The sequence below is a fragment of the Tetrao urogallus genome (assembly GCF_951394365.1).
Source record: "Tetrao urogallus genome assembly, chromosome: 8".
Lineage (NCBI taxonomy): Eukaryota > Metazoa > Chordata > Aves > Galliformes > Phasianidae > Tetrao > Tetrao urogallus.
In genome coordinates, this window is record NC_136821.1 from 29,311,374 (window position 1) to 29,329,410 (window position 18,037).

Consider the following 18,037-nt stretch of genomic DNA (forward strand, 5'->3'; position numbering starts at 1 on the left):
CACAGGTGCAAACAATCTGTGCTTCGTGGGCAGCCACTGCCCTTCTCTAGGTGCTCCATCACCACTTCAAGCCCTGGCCTAACATCTCCCCTACAACTCGTAGCAGTGCTGATACTTTCAGTGCTGTGAAAATTCTTTGTTCAGAGGGGAAAAGAAATGCAACTTTTCATAGGGAAGAGTGGTTTAAATTTTGACTGACTTCTGTCGATGCAACCAGCATAAATACGGTCTTAATTTTCAGTTTTTATAATTAAAAACAGCACAGAAGAAGTTGAATGATGTTTCAGTTGTTAGTTTGTTCCATTTCCTCTAAAAACAGAACATGCTTCTGTTTGTTAGAACACTTTTCCTTCAATTTTACCCTGACCTCCAATTTTGCCGTTTTAATGAAAACTTAGAATGGGTGATTTTTCACCAGTTCAGCTCTAATGTTAACTTAAACATTTACATTTACACTGCTTTTATTCCCCACTTCCCAGGATGACTCAGTGGTACCAGCTACAGCAACTTGACTCCAAGTTTTTGGAGCAAGTTCACCAGCTGTACGATGACAGCTTTCCTATGGAAATCAGGCAGTATCTGGCACAGTGGCTGGAAAACCAGGATTGGTAAGCATAAAACTGACATCTGGGTTGTATGATAATAAACATTCTGGTACATGGATTGACATGGCAGAAAAGTAGCGGGGAAGCAAGCTGCTGGAGACGTAAGGACACCTTTGCTGGTAGGACATTTTTTAGCTGTGTAGCTAATCATCTTGAGAAGGGGTGGGAATCTAGTCTGCATAGGGGAACCTACATCTAGAGTAACAAGTACAGCATTTACTGTTACCTCAGTTAATGTCAAACAAAAGCAGCTATTTTAAGGCAGTCAGTTTCCCTGGCACCCCAGGCTCTCACCATTCATCAACTTGGTACTGTTTTCCAAAATTTCTATGGAAATGTACATTGTATGTTTAGCACTATACAATGTGCATATGCATCACAGTCACTTCCAGCTTCCTGATGTGCGTGGAATGGGTCAATGATGTCACACAAAATGTGGCAAGAGTGGCACAGAGGAATAGCAACAGTTCTCTATCAAGGAAAGCGAAGCAGAAGGTGAGCGAATGAGCCTAACATGTTTGAAAGCAGCTCTTCCTGCTCACGTGTATTACAACTGGAGCTGGGGATTAATAAAACGTTCTCTGTAGTGCATTTTGGATGCCGCTTGAAAGTATTTAACACAAGCATACTTTGAATTTATTCTAGGGAACATGCAGCCACCAATGTATCTTTTGCTACGGTGCTATTCCATGACCTGCTGTCACAGCTTGATGATCAATTTAGCCGATTTTTGATAGAAAACAACTTTTTGCTGCAACACAATATAAGGAAAAGCAAACGTAATCTTCAGGTATGCCCTGACCTATGTTTAAATACCTCCAATACTGCAGTTGGATGACCCTAAGCAGAATATTCTGCCATGAGGGATTTTCCAGAGAGCATTTGAGTACCCTAATTTTAAAAGTCAGAAATCAAACATTACTCCATTTTTATTTTTGTTTTTAGTTGGCCACAGTTACAAAGTTAGTTTCATTAACAGTACAGTTACAGTTTCTGAGAACTCAAGAAACAGAAGTTGTGGTTTGTAAGGTGTTTACTGAATGTATTTGGAGTACCTACAGGAATGCAATTTTGCTTGCCCCATTCCTTCCCCCAAGCAGTTTCTTCAGTGTCTTGAGAAGTCTCTGATGCAGAGGAAACACAGGAGAATAAATCATCACATATAGCTACAGAATCACAATAAATAGCAAGGAATCTGTACATCATATTATACTGGGTAGTGGATGGCACTGCAGAATGTATTTGTGAACTTCATTACTTCCCTTGTCTGTGCATTCCCAAGTGGCAGCCAGCATCCCTCCTTTATCTTCCTGAGCAAGAGCTGTACCTGTCAAGCTAGAACTCCTCTTCAGAAACTGCAGCTATACCTCCAAGGTGTGGAAATGTGGCTCTCGAGGGAGGACAAACTGTCTCCAGGACTATAGTGTGCTCTCTACCTTCTTCCAGTAACATCTCCAGCCCTCTCTCATTGTTGTGTGACAAGTCCCATCAACTCCTTATACCCTAACAAAACTAAGTAAAATAGCAGGCGCAGAAACTACTTCTTAGAGGTGGTTGCAGTCCTTGTGGTCTCGAAACAAGATACAACTCAGGCTTAACCAGACACGTGTTATTCTTGTGAATTGATTTAATGAAATATAAGAGATTACACATATTAAATTTAACAATAGCCCGTATTTTATGCCAGGATAACTTCCAAGAAGACCCGATACACATGGCAATGATCATCCATAACTGTCTGAAAGAGGAGAGAAAAATATTGAACAGTGCACAATTGTCTAATCAGGTAAGTCAGTTTTGAAACGTCCACTGCAGTTGTGTCTGCCCTTTACTTGGGATACCAGCTGGTTTGAGTAGAATGAGCTATTCAGAGGTGGAAAGGGCCAGAAAGTAATTTTGATTCTTTGAGTGATGTGAACAACTGGTTTTAATTCTTACTATAGCCTAAGGTGCTCATCGGATTTTATTACATTTTAATAAACAGCATTTGCCTTATTTCTCCAACAAGATTTCAGCTTTCTTCCTTCTCCATTTTATTCCTGACTTACTCTTTATTGAGCAGCTGAGCTTTAGTGGGTCTCTGGACTGTCTCGCAAAACAATGCTATTCTTCCTTCCCAGCTACACTCAATATTTATGTGCCTATTTGAAACTGAACTGCTGAACCAAAGGCATAGCATATTCTTTTCCTCATCAGTTCTTTGGCAGTGCATCTGTCTGGGTTTTCCTTTCCAAGAACTGTGTTGCAATAAAAAAATCCACAGTTAAGAAAGCCGTGTACTACGTCCAATCTACTAATGAAATAAAGCGATAACTGTCTGAGCACAGCCTGTTCTGAGACAGAAATTCTTCCCTTTACAGCAAATTTTTGATAGTGTTATGGAGAGAACTAAGAGCATTGGAGCATAGGCTTTCAGCAATCATCCTAATGCAGCTGTGTCTGAAATAGCTCTCTTAAGTATGCAACTTTGGCAAAGCTGTTCCCAAATACTTTCCTCAGAGCTGCAGTGCAGCTGGCAGTTTCTGTGCTGACTTATGAAATGAAGCACCCAAAACTTCCTTTTCGGTATTCCATATGTTTCTATTAATAATCATTTTAAAAAAGGAAACAAATCTTCTTCCACATATCGTTGGCACTACATGAAACACCACAGCCTACCCTCTGATTTCTTGTAAAGGTTCTTATTTCCCAGAACAAGTGAACTTATAAACACCGTAAGGAGAGACAGTCCTGTTAGACAATACTCAGATTGCCATCATGGTTCCATTTCAACTTATGTTGGGAACCTTTACCAGTTTGTAAGCTGCCTGCATTGGCAAAACTATGTTTCTAACACTTACAGTAGTTACATGTGGAACAAAAATCCTGTCTTTGAAACTACTGTAACTCTCCCTGAGAGAAGTCACACTATGAGATTCAGTGCTGAGAGATCTGAAGTTTGCTTTAATGCCCTGCAGGAAATAAACTGCACACTGCATTACCCTGTATGCCAGCCTCTCTTGTTCTTGTGCCTCTCGCTTTTGTCCCCAGAGCTCAAGTGGATGAAATCTGACATTTAAAGGAGATGTGATCCAGGCTTCAGCGTTGCTGTTTTCCTGGAATTTATTTGGAAAATACATGAAGATGAGCAAATATAACAAAAAGAATTTGTGCAGAGAATTTTTATAGCTTTTTATTGCTATGACAAAACATGCAACATCTCCGCATGAAAGACATTTCTTCACCCTTGCTTTTTCTTCACAAAGTCACTTTTATAAAAAAGTACTATGATTTATCAGAACAAGTAATACCACAACTAGGCTGTTTGTCAACAAAAGCCACCAACTGACATTAATTAAGAAGCATTTGCTGTTAGTTAGTTCAGTCTTGTTTGACTTCTGATTTTGTTCTGCTTGCCTACCTCAGATGGAAGTGGGAGGTGTACAGAACACCATGACTGGGATGCTGGACAAACAGAAGGAGCTTGATGCAAAAGTTAAGGCTGTAAAAAACAGTGTTACAGTAAGTATAGCATGATTCCAGCTGTATTTGAAGTAGTTCTTATTGAATCATAAATGTTAAAGAATACTTCAGTGTGTGAAGCATTCTTTAAAACAACGAGCATAAATTAGGCAACTGTTTTGTTTTCTACTCTATGATCAGTCACTGATACATAGCAAATCAGTATTTGTCAATAGCACTGCAGTACGGATTGGGATTTGGCTATTGTGGCAATATCAAATTTCTTGTGCTTAAATTTTAGCAATAAAAACATGTTCCTATATGGAATACTATGATCTTTCCTTGGTTGCATAAATTGACATTTCTTTGTGTACTAGAAGATAGAGATTTTTTTTTCTCCTGTTAGTATAGTTAATAAATACAGTCCCAAGAGTAAGCTTTTTTCATGCAATTCTCAAGAGTTTGAAAAAAGTTGAAGATGCCATATGCTGTCCCAGATGGCAGCCTAGGTTCTTCTAAGTTCTCTCAACTGGTATGGCCAGGCATTGAGGGCTTTGTGTTTTATTATGGACAGATTTTTGTTTGCTGAAATGAGAGAGGGAAGGTAACTAGATAGCGGTTAACTTTAGAAATATTTCCTCTTAGGGAATTCCAGGAAAAGACATTCATCAGTGTAAGTGCTTGTTGACAGTTTGTTGGCAGATCCTGGTCAGACACAGTCTTGCATAAAGTGAAATTCAGTAATTATTCCGTCTTCATTCATGCTTTATAGGATGTAGAACAAGACATCAAGACACTAGAGGATGTGCAAGACGAATATGACTTTAAACATAAAACCTTCCAGAATAGAGGTAATTTACTGAGGACATACCTTATTGTGTGCAGTTCATAAGATAGCAGAGTTTATTCTTATCTCAGGAAACTAAATTTTATGTGCAAACTTACTCATCACATCTCTCCTCCATTACTTCTGCTTTATGCTGAAACCTGAATTCCCCAAAATAGATTTTCTTTGTCTGTTCTTACAAGAGCTTTTTTTGCTAATGCAGTGTTCTTTTGTCCTTTACATCCATTTACTTCTAGAAACAGCAAACCATACAGACTCTAACTACACTGGGTTCATTTTGTAAATATATATGGCTCTTTCTCTCCCTCCTCCCCCCCATTTTGTTTCAAAAAAAGCTTTATTTTCCAACACAAATTTACAGTTGATTAGCCCTCACAAGAGGTTTCTGGTTGGAAAAGGGAGCATCGAGCCCCATTCTTGCTCTTTGTACTTCATGGCAGGCAGCGTTTCCATAAGGCACATGGCTGCTTCTAACCTAAGGTCATTGGGCAGCTGAAGTGGTAGTTAGGGCGCACTGCATGAGAGCTATCAGCCTGGGTTTTCCTCACCCCTTCTTTCCTGAACTCACAAGACCATGTCCTGCTGCAGTTTTCCAACCTCAGATTTGCAATGTGGACTTATTTTACAGAGTATGAGCCCAATGGTGCATCACAAGAGGAATGTAAGAAAGAACAGATGAATCTCCAAAAGATGTTTTTCTTACTTGACATCAAGAGAAAGGTAACACCTTAGTTTTCTTTCAGAAGACAGCAGCACTTGGTTTTGAACACTTTCACTGGAATGACATGTCATTCCTATTCAAAAACAAAAGACTCTGCTCACATACGGAGTAACATTTTGTTCTTTCCATCCTTAGTGGAAATCTAGAATATTGCTGAGCAGTAATATTTCTCTTCTAGCTGCCTTTACCAAACTCCATCAGGTACAGCTCAGAGAACACCAGGAAAATGTAGTAGCAATAGTCATGTTTTTAAGGGGGAAAAAGAGCAATCAAAGAGCTTGCAGCTGTATTTCAGTTAAGCAGATTTACTCATTGCAGTGCTCAAATTTCCAGCAAACACTACACTATACACTTGGGAGGTACGTAGATGGAATGCAACTCTTTAGTCAGTGGTACTAAATATATGTTGTTTCTCCACTTAACCTAGCTAATGCTCCAACTAAGAAGAGGTAGGTGGGTTGGAAGAACTGCTGTACTGATAGAAACTATTACTTAGAAGGCATTGAAAAGTTTTGCAAGGCACAGCGTTACACAGAAAAAATTACTATTGATTTAGCTGAAGTATTTTTAATAAACAGGTTCCTTCAATATTTCTTTAGGAAGTGGTGGCCAAGATAATACAGCTATTGAACACCACGGAGCACACACAGAGTGCTCTTATTAAGGAGGAGCTGGTGGAGTGGAAACGGAGGCAACAGACTGCATGCATTGGTGGCCCACCCAACGCCTGTCTTGACCAGCTACAGAACTGGTAAGCCTGCAGTCAAGGATTGTGTTGGTCAGGCACTCAAAGTATGACAGACGACCAGACCTGTCAGATATGCCACATGTGCTGATTTTGTTTTAATTGTGTCACAGCTCAACTAAAGGTCATTGATGTTACTGTCACATTTCCAATGAGCAAGCAGTGCTAACCCTGCAGACCTTAGGGACAGTTACCTTGCTGCTGTCTCAGCATTATTACAATGAAAATGTGCTAAAAATAACAGGACTGTCTAATTGTAGGTTCACCATTGTTGCTGAAAGCCTGCAGCAAGTTCGTCAGCAGCTCAAAAAGCTTGAGGAACTGGAGCAGAAACTTACTTACGACCCTGACCCCATCACAAAAAACAAACAAGTCTTGCAGGACCGAACGCACAGTCTTTTCAAACAGCTTATCCAGAGGTAACAGGCTAGAAAAGCCTTCTTGTGATTGTGTGAATGAATGGATCTGGAGTCTTCCCTTCTGTTTGCTCAGTGTTTCGTGCACGCTGACTTGCATTTTCTGAGGTTTTCCTGAGTTTGTCACAAACATTAATTGACTATTTTCAAGATTCTCTCCTTTTTTGTTTTTTCCAGAGGTTTAGGCTTGTGGAAAGGGTTTGTGGTCTGCCATCATTTCAGGCAGCAGGGCCTTTGCTACAATGTGTATTGATTACAGAATTAAACTCCTAGTCCAGCAATCCATTTCTTGCTTTCAACTTCAACCCTGCAAACCAGCTCAAATAAACGGATGCAGGAAACCACCCACGCCAAGCTATGCCCAATATATACACACTAGATTCTCCCTCCTTTTGGCTCTGGCTGCATCTCCCTTGTCCCCAGCGAGAGACAAGGGAGAGCAGCCCTGCCTGTGTCCCACCTCTATGACACAAGTTACTGTAGCTAGTACATGCTACATGTAGCTTCACAGTCTCATTCTTTAGACATATAGTTGACAATAGTTTGTGCTGCAGAAGATTTGAGACTAGCAGATACAGAGCAGAGGCTTTGATGCAGTATGTAACCCCTTGTAAGGAGACAAAGACCCGTTCATGTGCTTTAACCACTAGTCTACAGTTAGAGAATATAGGTATTATTCTTCAGCCTAGTGAAGGTCAACAAGGAAGGGCTGTATTAGTCTAGTTTTCTTATGTGCAAGTGGAGGGAAGTGTCTCAACTTGCTAAGATGCCCAAGATTTGCCAATACAATATACCTGTCTGTACAGCACAGAGCTGCACAAATGGCACCCATGATAGGAACAGTTTGGAGTGCATGAGAACAGGTTCGCCTCAGGAGTTTGCTAGCCCTTGCTGAATTCCCAGTCTAGTTGATCTAGCTCTTGGGTGCGTGTTACAGTGCTGTAACACAAGCTGAGGAGTGCAAGTGAAGCAAAACTCCTCACCTGAATTACACAAGTTACCTCCACATTTACACACTGTTTGACTTCGGGGAATTTGGAGATGGTATCCTGTCCTCCCCAGACAGTGTGTGTATTTAGGAAAACAGACACCTTATGAAGTCTTTAAGTTAACCCCACTGAAGCAAGCAAAGAAACCCACACACAGCCTGAATTAATAGATAAAGCATGCAGTATTACTGGTAAATCCCCATTGTTTTCAAGTTCTTTCCGTATGTAACTTCACGTTACTTAAAGAATACATCAACAAATCAAGGCATTAATCTGTTCTTTTCATAGCTCCTTTGTGGTAGAGAGGCAGCCTTGCATGCCAACACATCCACAGAGGCCATTAGTCCTGAAGACAGGAGTACAGTTCACTGTGAAGCTGAGGTACGTTTTCTGTTTCTCCTTCTTTTGTGTTAAGCCTTTCATTTGATTGGCTTCCTACAGCTGGGAGGATTGCACACCCTACAGGTAGCCCAAGTGATGAGCTCAAGGGGACAAGGTAGTGCAACAAGGCAGCAGTCTGTCTCCTAACACATTTAACTTCCAGTTTTTACCCTTGACTAGGTGTGGTGATGATTGAGTGTCTGAGAAACAACCAGCCAGTAGTAGGTCAGGTACATGCAGACCATTTGATCATGAATAACTCACTTGCCAATCTATTTTTATCTCTAAATCGGGGCTGGGATCAGCTGTACAGACACTGCTGATTTATCCTGTCACTTCATCTTCATTAGCTAATACAGAGCAAGCTTGGGGCCAGTACATGATTTTGAGCTCTGCAGCTTAAATATATCTGTGATAAGCTTTTCCTCTTTAGTGCTGCTATCTTTTGCAGTGGTAGTCATTTTATTTCTTTTCCCCCCCCCCAGATTGCTGGTGAAATTGCAGGAATTGAACTACAACCTGAAAGTGAAAGTGTTATTTGATAAGTATGTTGCATTCCTTTCCTTCTACAAGGCAGTGCTTTTTTTGACTGCTCAAACCAATTGCTTCTCTTACACAAGAGATTCCACACAAGCATTTTTACCAGTTCTTAATCAACTATTAGAACAACCAGATCTTCCATATACGGAATATTTAGAAGGTTTTTAATTTTTCTTTTTTGACAGAGATGTAAATGAAAAGAACTCAGTCAAAGGGTAAGTAGCTTCACAGATATATCGAAGTTGGGCTCTTAAAATGATTTCAGCCCCCTAATTCTTTTCTCTCTCTCTCTCTCTGTAGATTCAGGAAATTCAATATTCTAGGAACAAACACGAAAGTAATGAACATGGAAGAATCTACTAATGGAAGTTTAGCAGCAGAATTCAGGCATTTGGTAGGAGACTTTCTTTACACATTTAATTGTGTGAGCAGAGGGTGTGGGAGGAAGCGGGCAGTTTGCTTACTTGTCATTGTTTACTTGTGTAAAAGAGGAACCATTAATTAACATTGTCTTCCCTTTTCAAGATCTTAGGCCTGTTTTTAATTGAAATGCTATTGCTTTTGTCATTGAAATAAGGCCAGACAGGCAAAAAATTCTTTGCTGCCATATGGTTTATGCTGTAAGGAGTTGGTTGGAGGAGAAGCCATAGCATTTTTGCTTTTTCTGAGGAGGACCCAGAGAAACGAGAGCATGGAGTATTTTAAAGATCTTTGAGGCTGGAACAAGAAAACTAAGCAATTCCTTTTCAACAAGAAATTCAGTGTTTTTAGACTATACAACACTGGATTTACAGAGCGTGACAAGTGAATTAGATTGCTTCTGTCATTGCAACAGGAAAGGAAAAAAAAAATACTTGATACTCAAGTCCTAAACCAGTTAATGTGGAAGTCTCTTTGTTATCTGGAAGAAACACTACCAGTTTCCTGAACTGGACAATAAATTCTGAGGTTTTGTTGAATAAACCAGTATTTCATCTCATCCTTCCTGATTTCATTCTGCTTCTGTTCCTATCAAGTCTCTTATATAAAAGGCATTGCATCCTAATGGTGCAGATGATATTTTCACAAATGAATACTTAATAAAAGACTGGTACCAAGTAGAACCAGGCACTAGTGCAGCAAGTTTACATACTGTTAAGGAACTACAGCACGCAAACGTTTCTGTACGCTACTGGTTAAAATAAGTGAGTGACAGATTTTTGTTGTTGTTTTTTGCAGCAACTGAAAGAACAGAAAAACGCAGGAAACAGAACAAATGAGGTATGCAACAGTGACCTCGTTCACAAAGCCAAAAGAAACATTCAGATATTTAAGACAATGCTCCATTCAACCCCATTAAAAACACAGGGGAGTCTCACAACCAGTAGAGTTCAGCACTTCTGGGAAGTGATCTGTGTGGGAGATGCTTGCATATGAGAGCTACTGCCAGAATGGCGTCCCTCTGGACTCTCCCTCATTGGCACTAATTTTAACAGGGCTTCCCCAGTAATTGCAGATTTTTCTGTGGCTTATGGGTAGCAGCCAAAACAGAGATGTTGAAGAAGTACCCATCCTAACTCAAAGTTCAAGGAAATCAGTGTTATCACTTGACTGGGGCCTGTAAACCGTTTCTTAAGTCCAGTCAAGGAGCATCCCAGAGCCACTAACCTTGGGAAAGAGGTTTTCCCCTATAGAAAATCCAAAGATTTTGATAAATATATTCTTTTCTTTTCCTTCATCTTCAAAGGGTCCTCTTATTGTAACAGAAGAACTTCACTCTCTGAGTTTTGAGACACAGCTGTGCCAGCCTGGCTTAGTAATAGAGCTAGAGGTAAGACTTAAATGGAAGAAATGCAATTAACTTCCTCTGTGTCACGCCTCTGTTTGACAGAATCTCCCAGCTCTTTCTAGTATATCATACTGAATTTCTCTCCCCTGCACGTACGTTTTCAATGAAAGAGATAAGGCAGTACAAGCAGGGAGTTGGAATGGAAACAGTTTGTGAGTCATCTAGTGAAGGACTGCAGCAGAGATACAGAACGCTCTGACATGTTTCTTACGCGTCCCTTCCAGACCACGTCGCTTCCCATCATTGTCATCTCTAATGTGAGCCAGCTTCCAAGTGGATGGGCTTCTATCTTGTGGTTCAACATGCTGTCTACTGATCCCAAGGTACGGGCAAAACAGAAACACTTCTTCCCTTCTTGCACATAGGGGTAGTCTGCACAGTATCAGAAGTGTAGTTTTCAAGCATTCAAGCTGGAGTAGAGCTTGAATTTATGCTTACTGACTGTACATTGTATTTTTCCATTCTGTTCTAGAATTTGTCCTTCTTTCTAAACCCCCCTTGTGCAATGTGGTCTAAACTTTCTGAAGTTCTGAGCTGGCAGTTCTCTTCCGTGACAAAAAGAGGACTTAACACAGATCAACTGAACATGCTGGGAGAGAAACTACTTGGTATGATCTGCTTCCATCGCTAAGCTTTTTGGTTCAACTGAACAAGCAGGAACTGTTTGAACTGAAGCAAGTTCTATGCGTTTTCTACAATATATTTTAAGGTTTTGCATCTTGTCACTCCTTTTCCCATTATGCAATACCACACTGTAGCAATGCAGTGTTTTGCAGTTTTCATTACAGAAAGAGTTTGCAAAAGAAGGTCAGCGATGAGAAACCTGTAGTCCTACCCTTGGAGTTTTGTATGCCAGGGCAGCACTAATTAGGGCTACTTCTGCCTTTTGAAAAACTACTAAGCATGCTTTAATTATTGTTATATCTCTAGTAGCTTTAACTTACCATATGCCCCCCAGCAAGGAATGCTTCCTCTGTCTGCCAACATGTAGTTGCGATACTGAAGCACACAAGCTATGGAACTGTTGAAGCACATCAAATTAAGATTCTCCAAAACCAGCATCCTTACTAAGAGTCTGATCTGCCATGGGTTTTGTTTTCTGAACTACGTGTCAGTTTGCCTGATAGGCTGGGCATCTGTCACAGCTACTGAGTTTGCATGGGGAAACTCAGAATAAAAATATTTGATTTGGTACGTTCCCCTAATGCTGAAGTTTCAGAAAGCATTCAGTAAGGATGGTATTTAAATCTCATTTCTGCACCTAGAAGTAGTTATTTTAAAAACATATTCCAGATGCATAGTATATAGTCTGTAATGGAAAGAATCAGGTCCAAATACATCCACTGTCTACAAAGCTCTAGATACTGTGGGCACAGCACAGGGGTTTCTTTGCAGTTTTGATGCGATTATGAAACACACCATTAAAATAAGGAGGGGAAACGATTGCAACAGGAACAAGAAGAGAATAGTTAGGACAGACCTAGGAGTCATTTTCTGAGTCTAAAGCCTACAAGTTTACAAGTAAGCAACTTGGTCTAGAGGGAGGTGTCCCTGCCTATAGCAGGGGGTTGGAACTACATTATGTTAAAGGTCTCTTCCAACCCAAACCATTCTATCAGGAAAATTCTTAAAGATGTTGCAGAGTCTGCTGAGCTCCTACCAAAAAAAGCTTCTGGCTTGCTGTTTACTTGCTCTGCTGTAGAAGAGATGTGTAATTTATTTTCAAGATGCTCCCATGAGAAGATCAACTGATAAATATCAAGTGTAGCACAGTGTACAGAGTGTCAGAATTAATTGGCTCCCGTTAGGCAAAGCTTGTGTTGTAATCTGTGGCCTGCTTAAATGCATTCTCATGCAGTGAATTTCAGATGGGAATTTACAAGTGCTCCCTGTGCTAGCCTATAAAATACAGCAGTCTTCCTTTCATTTTCCTTCTTAACCCACCACCTCAGAGTTTTAGGTTAGCACTCAGGATTTGCTGCTATAAGTCATTTCCTGTGAGCAATGTGCATATTGTGACTGAAGTTGATATGTTCTGTTCAGGGTCAACAAGCGGAGGATCTCACGATGGCCTTATTCCTTGGACAAGATTCTGCAAGGTATGAACTCCATTAAGAAAAGAAATTAAGGTCTTCTTTTTGTTTGTTCTGTTTCATATTTCTGCCCATCCAAGAACCAGAGCCTTTTCTGTATTCTTAAATGAGCACAGTTGTCTAAGAGTTAAGCAGTGACACCTGTGAGTACTGTAGGTTCAGGCTGTCTTTTCTTTCTCCCTGCCTCTTGCCTTAAGATTCAGTACATGATTCATTTCCAGTATCTCGTGTCCCTTTGAAGTAGAGGTGGTGTGAAGAAGGGAAGAAACATGCAAGAACAGGAAGATGATGGCATTGTTTCAAAGAGCTTGCTTCCTCTGCAGTTAACACTCATGCTTCCCCGTCTCTGAATTTCAGGAAAACATAAATGATAAAAATTTCCCTTTTTGGCTGTGGATAGAAGGAATCCTGGAACTTATTAAGAAGCACCTCCTGTGCCTCTGGAACGACGGGTGAGACCTGAATTAAATTAATAAGTATCAAGCCTCAAACCTCTCACTTCATGCTTGCATTGTGAGGTTGTGCTGATACTTTGAATTGAATCAAGTATATCTTGTAACCAGAAAATCCTGAAGCAAACCAATTCTAGCAGTGAGGAATATTACACTGATACAGCTACTGACAGCCAAAAACATCAAGTCCAAGTTGCAGAGGAGGACTCTGATCATTTAATTTCTGACTTCTGCTTCTGCTACAAGTAGATTCTTCCTACACGACAGAGCCTCTTTTGTGTTTGTCAGCCGAGAGTAAAGTACAATAACGTGTAATTCATAAAGTCATCACCCATGTTTAAAAAAAAAAAACAAAAAAACCCGACTTCCACAGACAATACCAATGATCCTCCGGTAGGTGGCAGCTGCCAAACACCAAACTTTACCTACCATAGGAGTCAGGGAGCTAGTCTTTAATGATAGAACAGTGAGTAGTAAGGCTGAAATTGAAAGTCAGTTCCATTTGCCTTTTTATACTGCTTTATCAAGACTTGCATTCCAGTACTACTGATTTCAGAAGGAACTTCTGCCAAGAACAGGTTCAGTCACGTTCATAACTGTGCATTTTTAGTGGTCTGTTGGTATTTATCCATATTTGGAAATCCTATCAGCAGCTCCCTCATCACAGGGGATCCCACAGGTCTGCAAGACACACAGCAGAATTGCTCCTGCAGCATTCCAGAGCAGATTTCAAATTATAACCACCCAGTTCTAGATGAGTTTGGTCTAAGCCTTTTAAATAACGGCCTTGTTTCACTTCCAAACAGAAAACGAGCAGCTAACAAGAACAGAACACAACTTCAGGGACTCATTGAACAAATAACTAAGTATTAGGAGAACACTTGCCTTTTTTCACTCTCAGGAATGGGAAGGCAGAAGACCATCATTAATGTGCTTTTGAAGCTAAAACTGCTGTTTAGGACCTGAGCAGCACACACAACCTGACTTCTGCTTCTACAGCCTAATTTTGATAGCAAGAGACAGTTTCTTTTATTCCAAGCTTAGATAAATGTTTAGATAAGCCCCCAGGCAAAAGGAAGAGCGATGAGGGGAGCAGCGCTGATTCATGGCTCCCACTGTGCAGCTCCAGCCTGTCAATCCCACTGCTGGCTTCCCAGCTGCACAAAGGACAAAGCTTTCCAAGGGGCTTTCATAAATACTTCAGCTCTTTTAAGTAGAAAAAAGCTTTTTAGTTTCCCTAGTTAGACCAGTACAGCTTAGATTTTATATTGAAAGGTTAACTCAACATTTTTTTTCCCCTCCCAATGTACAGCTGTATCATGGGTTTCATCAGTAAAGACAAAGAACGCGCTTTGTTGAAGGACCAGAAACCAGGAACGTTTTTGCTGAGATTCAGTGAAAGCAGTAGAGAGGGAGCAATCACCTTTACCTGGGTAGAAGGATCTCAGAATGGTAAGTTGGTAACAGAGAACACCTCTGTCTTAGAAGTATACATTTAGAGTACTAAGTTTTCATGCATTTCTCTTTCACACTGTGAGACAACACAACACACCACCCTAGCAATTCCACCCTGCCAAACAGCAGGCCGCAAACAGATCGACACCTTACGTGGCATAGTTGATTAGCACTACTATCTGTAAGGCTTATTTTCACCTAGGTCTATTGAGACTTCCCAGATACAGCTTCTGACATGAAAGTTTCTTAAGCATGGACCAAACACACTGTCTTCCTGCCTAATTAGGTTCCCTCTTAGCAAGATATCTGCAGCACGCATGTGTACACATACACAAAAAAAACCCGTGTCTCCTTCCATCTAGCCCCACATCACCTCCATCAGAGATTCCTCTTCCAGGAACTGTTCACTACAGCTGCATTTGCTCCTCTGCACTACTGTTCTCTGTCTCCACTTCACTTTGCACGCAATATGCCTTTCTTTAATTCATTCTCCATCCCATCTGTTCTTTTATTCTCATGTTCTTCCCAAGCGAACTGCATGTTCACTTATCTCATTTTCCTCACAGTTCTCCTTCCTCCAGTTTCCAGGAATGGACAGATGAACTCCTTGATACCTTAGTTAGCTGCGCTACTTTTTTCTCACCCTTGTTCAGAGAAGCCTGCAAACCCTGAAGCTGCAAAAAGATACAACCTCCCTTAATCCTTCCAGCCTCTCACCCATCATTCTGCTTAAATCAACTCTGCCTGCCTGGATGTTGACACTTCATTGGATGAGCCCAAGGCTGCTTACAGCTGGAATAGGGAAAGCACTGTACGTGCTTGAATCACCTCTTCATTCCTTCTCATTGCTGTCCTCACACCCGAGTCATCTAAAAACTGAGAAAGAATAAGTGACAGGGTTTAGAACTTTCAGGAAGGCTTCATATGTCTCTTTTTTTCCATAAGAGTTCCTCAGTGGCTTTCTAGGATCAAACCTCCTAATTAGCAGTGAAGTTTGAATGTTATCATCTGACAGAAGGTTGCCAAGGTAGCGCAGCTTAAAGCCTTTTGCTCACCTGAGTGTTTTTTGGAAATATCTGCAGGTTTTCCACAAAGTCCTAGAAGAAACTTGGAAACTAACTCTAAGAGTAATTTCTTCTCTCATCTATAGAGCCCCAGTTCCACTCAGTAGAACCATACACCAAGAAGGAGCTCTCTGCTGTTACTTTCCCTGATATCATTCGCAACTACAAAGTGATGGCAGCTGAAAACATTCCTGAAAATCCACTGAGATTTCTGTACCCAGATATTCCCAAAGACAACGCCTTTGGCAAATATTACTCCAGGCCCAAGGAGGGTAAGTGTTGTAAGAGGCTCATGCTGAGCGTTCATTCTTGAGTTACCTGGGCACGGGATCGTTTCCATAGCATAGAGAGAAGAGGCAGCAGTGGGACTGAATGTCTCAGCAGCCTGACCCGTGTTGGAGTGCTCCTCAGCTGAAAGCTGAGAACAGCATCTGCGCTTCAGTAGCTTAAGGAAAGGTTGCTAGAGAGGAACTACACTAATCAGCTCAGAACCTGAGAGCATGATTATCTGTGGCCTCTAATGCACTTGTATGTTTGCCTGTGATATACTTCAAAAGAGCAGGTTCCCGCTAACAGCTGGATCCATAATGGTCATGTTTACTATTGCACTGCACTGATACTGGGGCCAGATGGGGTATGTTGATACAACCACGTGAACCTTTAGGAGAGACTGTTTCCCTGTTTCAGTAGTGGAAAAGCAAAAAGTGAGTAAGAAATAAAATTAATTAACCACAGTGCCATAAAATGCACAAGAGAGATCTGTGTATTGTTTTGGCCACAAGCTGTATGTGTAACAACAGAGATGGCAGCAGGAGATAAACTTGCTAATAAAAAACCAAGCCATTTATTTTTTTCTCTTTCCTTGAAGCCCCAGAGCCTATGGATACAGATACTCCCAAAGGAAACGGCTACATCAGGACTGAGTTGATCTCTGTATCTGAAGTGTAAGTTCTCATATAAATGCTGTTTTTTTTTTTTAAGAACTAAGCATGATTTTTTCAGCTGTAGCTCATCAGTGTTCATAACATTCAAGTTGCAGGTGCCATCTTTCCTCCCTTTGAGAAGCTGATCAGCCCACGTTTATATACTGTTATCTCTAAAGCAATTACAATTTTGAAGTAAAAATATGTTAAAAAAACCAAACAAACAAAAACAACCCAAGGCAAAACATTCACAGATAGGCCAGCGATCATATACAGAAAGAAGACTGACTCACCCAGCTGGTGAAGGGTCTCTCTGGCACTGCAGCACTCCCCATGAAACAGCCCAGGTTCAACAAATGCTCTCTCTTCAGTGGCTGGCCTTTATATGAGCTATGGGTGGCTCCACTCACAGCCCACCCCTTCTGGTCAGCTAAGGAGCACAGGAGCAAACAATTTGTGCTCCCTGGGCAGACACAGCCCTTCTCCAGGTGCTCCATCACCACACTTCAAGCCCTGACCTAACAGCTCTCCTACAGTTAATGGAACTTCAGGGTTGTGAGGCAGACATGGTAGCCCAACTGCGCCTCGGTTCTTTAGCGAAGGTTTCTTTGTCCTCTTCTTCTATTAGCCACCCATCCAGGCTCCAATCTCCAGAAAATCTACTGCCCATGTCTCCTGAAGAGTTTGATGAGGTGTCTCGGATGGTGGACCCAGCAGAGATTGACACAGTGGTACGTATCACAAAGCATCTATTTGCAGGAGAATTGGGATACATTTCCATTTCTCTTCCCCCCCCCTCCCCCCCCCCTCCCCCAGCGTTCCCCCTTTTCCTTATGGGGAAATAGAAAAGGAGGAAGGAAAAATGCTATAATCTTTTGTGTGGTGCTCGGGGAAGGGAGAAAAGCAGGAGATGGCATGCAACTTGGAGGCGCTGCTGCACCAGTGCCTGTGAGGTACTGGCTGCTAACAGACCAGTATCATCCCTGTGTTGTACTTCAGGAAAAAAATTACCAACAAATTGAAGCGTGGCTCCAGCCCCACAGTAGTTTGAGCACCAGATTCACATCTTTGTATATTTGAGGAGGGCTTTATTGTGCTCTGTTGCTAGCTAACAAGGCAGTGTTGGGGCTTCAGTCTGCTTGTCTATTTGACCTGTACTTTCCTTATTGCAGATGTGTTCAGCATACACGACGTAAAGTTAGAGCCTTTTACTGCACCACTAGCACAGCCAATCAGCTTCTGCATCCTGCTCTACAGTTGGGCTTCAATTCTTTGGGAAGGCTACACGTAATTCAAAGCACATCAGTTTCTCAACCTGAAAGTCCAGTAGCAATTTCTAATCAGGGGGGAATATAAGCAGCATTTGAATAGCCTCTGTACGTGCACTTCTTTATTTCAAATTGCATTAAACAATTTGCTATTGACAAGATGCTGTACCAGAGTGCAGGAAGAAAAGAGAACAGGAACAAGGGGCCCTCGGCAAGAGCGAGGGAGAAACATACACTGAAGCGTGTTAGTGGGATGGAACACCTAAAGT

General features: G+C 41.3%; 1 protein-coding gene across 1 annotated transcript; it reads left to right on the forward strand.

Moving 5' to 3' along the window:
• Positions 1-480: 480 nt before the first annotated feature.
• STAT1 (signal transducer and activator of transcription 1) lies at positions 481-17,696 on the forward strand (the record flags this gene model as incomplete). Its single annotated transcript, XM_079538776.1, has 23 exons — positions 481-608; positions 1,251-1,395; positions 2,293-2,391; positions 4,011-4,106; positions 4,819-4,897; positions 5,522-5,613; positions 6,214-6,365; positions 6,620-6,778; positions 8,053-8,145; positions 8,631-8,690; positions 8,871-8,900; positions 8,986-9,079; positions 9,904-9,945; positions 10,412-10,495; positions 10,738-10,836; positions 10,986-11,121; positions 12,557-12,612; positions 12,964-13,058; positions 14,371-14,510; positions 15,664-15,849; positions 16,446-16,521; positions 17,129-17,231; positions 17,673-17,696. The coding sequence occupies 23 exons, from the start codon at positions 481-483 to the stop codon at positions 17,694-17,696; spliced, it is 2,268 nt and encodes a 755-aa protein (XP_079394902.1).
• Positions 17,697-18,037: the final 341 nt, after the last annotated feature.